A 6,111-nucleotide genomic window follows, 5' to 3' on the forward strand; every position below is an offset into this window, starting at 1 on the left:
TTTTGAGACGGAGTCTCACTCTGTCACCATCTCAGTTCACTGAAACCTCCACCTCCCAGTTTCAAGCAATTCTCCTGCCTCAGCCTGGGATTACTGGGATTACAAGTAGCTGGGATTACATGTGTGTGCCGCCACAGCCAGCTAATTTTTGTATGTTTAGTGGAGCTAGGGTTTCGCCATGTTGGCCAGTCTGGTGTTGAACTACTGATCTCAAGTGATACACTGCCTTGGCCTCCCAAAGTGTTGAGATTACAGGCATGAGCCACTGCACCCAGCCACTTTAGTGTAGTTTTGGTGTCCTGTGATTTAAACCCTTTATTTCGACTCAAGTCTTCAGTGAAGTCTGTTATACATACCAATGGGACGAGGGAGACATTGTTGCTGATGATGTTCTGTGATGCAGCTAGCTATATTTGGGATGAGGGGGGTTATTTCTTTTTTTAAAAATTTATTTATTATACTTTAAGTTCTGGGATACATGTGCAGAATGTGCAGGTTTGTTACATAGGTATACATGTGCCATGGTGGTTTGCTGCATCCATCACCCTATTGTCTCCATTAGGTATTTCTCCTAATGCTATCCCTCCCAATCCCCTACCCCCTGCTACCCCTCCCCTAGCCCCCTACCAGGTGGGGGGCGGTTATTTCTTACTATTTTCAGACAGAAGAGCAGGCTTGTCCTGTAATGTGTCCTAGAGGCCAACAGGTTCATGAGCGCTTCCCCCACATTCCTTCAGGTGACTGGTTCTTCGGGGACTGTGAAGGTGGTGGTCGTGGACTCAGTCACTGCGGTGGTCTCCCCACTTCTGGGAGGTCAGCAGAGGGAAGGTGAGTGATATGGCAGAGCCTGGGATCAGTGGAATGTGACCTCGCCTCCCAGCTCTGGATTCTGGCCCCTGGCCAGCCCCATCCCTGGTTCCCTGCTGCCCTTCCTCTCTGCTTCTCCTCCTCTTGCAGGCTTGGCCTTGATGATGCAGCTGGCCCGAGAGCTGAAGACCCTGGCCCGGGACCTTGGCATGGCAGTGGTGGTGAGGAAGCAGGCTTGGCCAGTGAACTTGATTTCTAGTTATTGTTATCTCTTTATTTCCTTTCAATGTCAGCTTCCAAACCCCAAAGTGGCCCTTTAGGAAGCGGACAGATCCTAGCTTCCCTGGGTCAGCTAAAGCTCTGCACCATAAATAGCTAAAGGAATCAGTAATTGCCTTTGTTTGTTGGTTGGTTTTTTCCTACTTTTTTCTTCTTAGTCAGGTTTACTGAGGTGTAATTTACATAGAGCAACTTTCTCCTTGAAGTTTGACTAATGGAGATAGTTGTATCCAGTCTTGTGACCTCACCAAAGGGTCCCCCAGGCCCGTGCAGCCACTGATCTGTTTTCCAGCCCAATAGTTTGGCCTTTTGCAGAGCTTCATATGAATGGATCTTTTTGCTGTTGAAGTAACTTTTTCTGTTTATGAGGCAGTTTTTTAAAAGTCTGCTTGCTTCTTTCTCACAGAAAGGATAAAAAAATATATAAGATTCATATTTGCCATCAATCTCCACATCCACAGAAACCATATTAATATTTTTACATATCTCCATAAAATATTTTTTCTGCATATTTACTTATACATTTAGCCAACTTTTTTTCTTTTTTCTTTTTGTTTTTGTTTTTGTTTTTTTAGATAGACTTTCACTCTGTTCCCAGGCTGGAATGTGAGGGTGCAATCATTGCTTACTGCAGCTCGACCTCCAAGGCTCAACCAATCCACCCGCCTCAGCCTCCCAAAATGTTGATATTACAGGTGTGAGCCCAGCCTTAACCAACTTTCTAACTAAACTAACTTCATGAAAAAAAAAAAAAAATAGGCCAGGTGCAGTGGTTTATGTCTGTAATCCCAGCACTTTGGGAAGCCACGGCTGGTGGATCACGGGAGCCCAGGAGTTCGAGACCAGCCTGGGCAACATGGCAAAATTGCACCTCTATCAAAAGTACAAAATCTAGGTAGCCTTGGTGGCAGGAGGATTGCTTAAGCCTGGGATGTCAAGGCTTCAGTGAGCTGTGATCATGCCACTGCACTCCAGCCTGGGCAACAGAGCAAAACCTCATCTCAAAAACAAACAGGCCAGGCATGGTGGCCCATGCCTGTAATCCCAGCACTTTGGGAGGCCGAGGCGAGTGGATCGCGAGGTCAATAGTTCAAGACCAGCCTGACCAACATGGTGAAACCCTGTCTCTACTAAAAATACAAAAATCAGCCGATGTGGTGATGTATGCTGTAGTCCCAGCTATTCAGGAGGCTGAGGCAGGAGAATTGCTTGAACCCAGGAGGTAGAGGTTGCAGTGAGCCGAGATAGCACCACTGTACTCCAGCCTGGGCAACAGAGCAAGACTCTGTCACACACACACAACAACAACAGCACAAAAAATAATATACCATCTGAGTCAATTTCTTGTTGTGTTTTAAAATAGATTCTTTACAAATGTAATTTTTAGCAGCTATATATTTTTTCTAATTTCTTTTATGTGGTAAAATAGATAAAACATAAAATTTACTATCTTAACCATTTTAAGGTATGCAGTTCGGTAGCATTAAATGTATTCCTAATGTTGTACGATCATCACCACCATCCATCTCCATAACTCTTCACCTTGCAAAACTGAAACTCTGTACCCATTAAAAATAACCCATTTCCCCCTCCCCCAGCCCCTGACAACTACCATTCTACTTTCTGCATCTATGCTTTTTGACTACTCTAGGAACCTCATATAGATGGAATCATATGGTATTTACCTTTTTGTGACTGGAGTATTTCACTTAGCATGATGTCCTGAAGGTTCATCCACCTTGTAGCATGTGTCAGAATTTCCTTCCATTTAAAGTCTGAGTGGCCGGGCATGATGGCTCATGCCTGCAATCCCAGCACTTTGGGAGGCTGAGGCTGGCAGATTGCCTGAGCTCAAGAGTTTGAGACCAGCCTGGACAACAGGGTGACACCCTGTCTCTACAAAAAATATGAAACATTAGCCAGGCATGGTGGTACACCCCTGTAGTTCCAGCTACTTGGGAGGGCTGAAGTGGGAGGATCGCTTGAGCCCAGGAGGCGGAGGCTGCAGTGAGCCACTGTACTCCAGGCTGGATAACAAAATGAGACCCTGTCTCAAAAAAAAAAAAAAAAAGTGTGGTGGACATGGTCTCTGGATGCCCATTTGTTGGGTTGGTGGTACAGTAGATCTAAGCCCATCACTGGCTTTCCTGGAAAGTACAGTTAGCACTGCTTTTTCTCAGACATGTGCCCCATCACCTTCTGATTCAAGTCAAGCCTGAGGCATCAAAGTTTAGTGGGAAGATCTGGACACAAGTCAGGAGGCCCAGGTTCTAGTTCTAGACTTGCCATTAGGTTTTGTAACCGTGGGGAAGTTATTTCTCTGTGGTATGCCTCCGTTTTCCTGTCTGTAAAATGAAGCAGTAGTAACAGATGTCCTCGATACTAGCATTATGGACCTGTAAGTGTTTTTGCTGCAGGTGACCAACCACATAACTCGAGACAGGGACAGCGGCAGGCTCAAACCTGCCCTGGGACGCTCCTGGAGCTTTGTGCCCAGCACTCGGATTCTCCTGGACACCATCGATGGAGCAGGAGCATCAGGCGGCCGGCGCATGGCATGTCTGACCAAATCTCCCCGACAGGTGAGCCAGCCCCAGGAGGATGCCAATAATCTTGGGCCCTGGAGGGTGGTTTCCATACTCACAGATGTATTCGAGAAGAACTCTTTATTTGCTTGTTTTTTTGAGATGGAGTTTCGCTCTTGTTGCCCAGGCTGGAGTATAATGGTGCAATCTTGGCTCACTGCAACCTCTGCCTTCCAGGTTCAAGCAGTTCTCTTGCCTCAGCCTCCTGAGTAGATGGGATTACAGGCATGTGCCACCACACCCAGCCAATTTTGTATTTTTAGTAGAGATGGAGTTTCCCCATGTTGGCCTGGCTGGTCTCAAACTCCTGATCCAGGTAATCCACCTATCTCGGCCTCCCAAAGTGCTGGGATTACAGGCGTGAGCCACTGCACTCGGCCTTTTTTTTTTCTTTTTTGAGACAGAGTCTTGCTTTGTCACCCAGTCTAGAGTGCAAGTGGTGCAATCTTGGCTCACTGCAACCACCACCTCCTGGGTTCAAGTGATTCTCCTGCCTCAACCTCCCAAGTAGCTGGGATTACAGGCGTGCATCACCACACCCAGCTAATTTTTGTATTTTTAGTAGAGACAGGGTTTCACCATATTAGCCAGGCTAGTCTTGAACTCCTGACCTAGTGATCCACTCACCTCTGCCTCCCAAAATGTTGGGATTACAGGCGTGAGACACTACACCTGGGTGAGAACTCTTTTTTTTTTTTTTTTTTTTTTTTTTTTTTGGGGTGTTTTTTTTTTTTTTTTTTTTTTTTTTTTTTTTGAGACGGAGTTTCTCTCTTGTTACCCAGGCTGGAGTGCAATGGCGCGATCTCGGCTCACCGCAACCTCCGCCTCCTGGGTTCAGGCAATTCTCCTGCCTCAGCCTCCCGAGTAGCTGGGATTACAGGCACGTGCCACCATGCCCAGCTAATTTTTTGTAGTTTTTTAGTAGAGACGGGGTTTCACCATGTTGACCAGGATGGTCTCGATCTTTTGACCTCGTGATCCACCCGCCTCGGCCTCCCAAAGTGCTGGGATTACAGGCTTGAGCCACCGCGCCCGGCTGGTGAGAACTCTTTAGAGGCTGAAACCTTGCAACTAAAGAAGCTACCCACTTGGGTTGCTTAACTCCACTTATTCCTTCCTATTCCTTCTTCCAGCCCACAGGTTTCCAGGAGATGGTAGACATTGGGACCTGGGGGACCTCAGAGCAGAGCACCACGTTACAGGTCGATCAGACGTGACCTGTGTAGTATTTGGAAAACCTCCTAACTTTCCTTCCCAGTAATGCCTGCTGTTTACTGCCACCTGGTACTGATGACTATAGAAGTTCTCAGGCTGGCCAGAAGAGACATCTTGGTTTCCTCATCCTCACTCTCTGTAAGCATATAAAACACAGGCGAGAGAGGATGCTGCACTTCGAGGACCCAGAAATTCATGCTGGTACCACATTTCCTTCCCTCATTTCGAATGTGTATGTTTCCAGTGGAAACCAAGTTCACCCTGGCTGGGAGCATCTCTGAAGAGGTATGCTGGCCACTGGATAAATAACCTGTCTATCACCATGTGTCCTGTGCTCCATCCTAGCACAGTGGCCAAGCTGGGAAAGCCTCTAACTTGCCTTTGCTGTTGCTGCTTAAATGTCAGCTTCCAAACCCCAAAGTGGCCCTTTAGGAAGGGGACATATCCCCACTGCTGTCCCTCGGCTTTCCATTTGTTAAATGGAGGCCACTCTCCCTTAGCTCTGTCTCTGAGTTGCTGGGTGGAAATAAGCTTATAAATTAAATACTCTTCTTCATCTCTGTTTTGCTCTTAAAAATATAAAAAGGCAATTCCCCGAGCCCTAGAGCCACCTGATTTTCCCCCAGAAGGTTGTTTTTCAGTTTCCCCCAGTGAGGCCCAAAGAACAGTTATTCCTCCTTTTCTCTTGCTGATTTGGTTTCAGACCTGCATGCATTACCATGATTAGGTGAAAACATGTGGGCTCGCTGCAGTCCCAGGGATATAATTTAACAGGAAGGGAGGCTCTGACCTGCTCCTGGTGAATCTAGCCACTCGTTTAATATGCATGGTGCCCTGTGGGGCCCCTCCACAGTACAGCGTAACTAGAGGTGCTGAACCATGGCCTTGCCCATAAACAGACCGGAGAATCTGCACAGTAAATAGAGCCAGCTGGGAAAATTGATGCTGACGTAAATAATACATGGCAAATCTAGTCCTTTATGCAGAAATTCATTGCTGGTGGCTCCAAGATGCAATATAATTACACGTCTCTTCCTGCCAGCTGTACCATGGTCTAGTGCCCTAGTGTATGGAATAATTCCCCCGTCTTTTACCAGCACTGTGGCCATTGTCTGAGAGCCATGACCCTGGCTGGGAGGGGAGGAGGACACCAGGAAATGGAAAATAAAAGGAAAAGTAGAGAAATCAGGATTGTTTACTGCCTACATCTTTTTTTTTTTTTTTT

The 6,111-nt window shown here is 46.8% G+C and overlaps 1 protein-coding gene across 1 annotated transcript in view; it reads left to right on the forward strand.

The window, feature by feature from the left end:
• The window catches only part of RAD51D (RAD51 paralog D), a 16,126-nt gene extending 10,861 nt beyond the window's left edge, over window positions 1-5,265 (forward strand). Inside the window, exons 7-10 of the mRNA XM_017534228.2 lie at window positions 738-828; window positions 958-1,028; window positions 3,504-3,668; window positions 4,805-5,265. Of these exons, the coding sequence (XP_017389717.1) occupies window positions 738-828; window positions 958-1,028; window positions 3,504-3,668; window positions 4,805-4,888 (411 nt within the window). The 3' untranslated portion in view covers window positions 4,889-5,265. The remainder of the gene's footprint in view (window positions 1-737; window positions 829-957; window positions 1,029-3,503; window positions 3,669-4,804) is intronic.
• The last annotated feature ends 846 nt before the right edge of the window (window positions 5,266-6,111 follow it).

Source organism: Cebus imitator, unplaced genomic scaffold (assembly GCF_001604975.1).
Source record: "Cebus imitator isolate Cc_AM_T3 unplaced genomic scaffold, Cebus_imitator-1.0 Scaffold85, whole genome shotgun sequence".
In the NCBI taxonomy this organism is placed as follows: Eukaryota; Metazoa; Chordata; class Mammalia; order Primates; family Cebidae; genus Cebus; species Cebus imitator.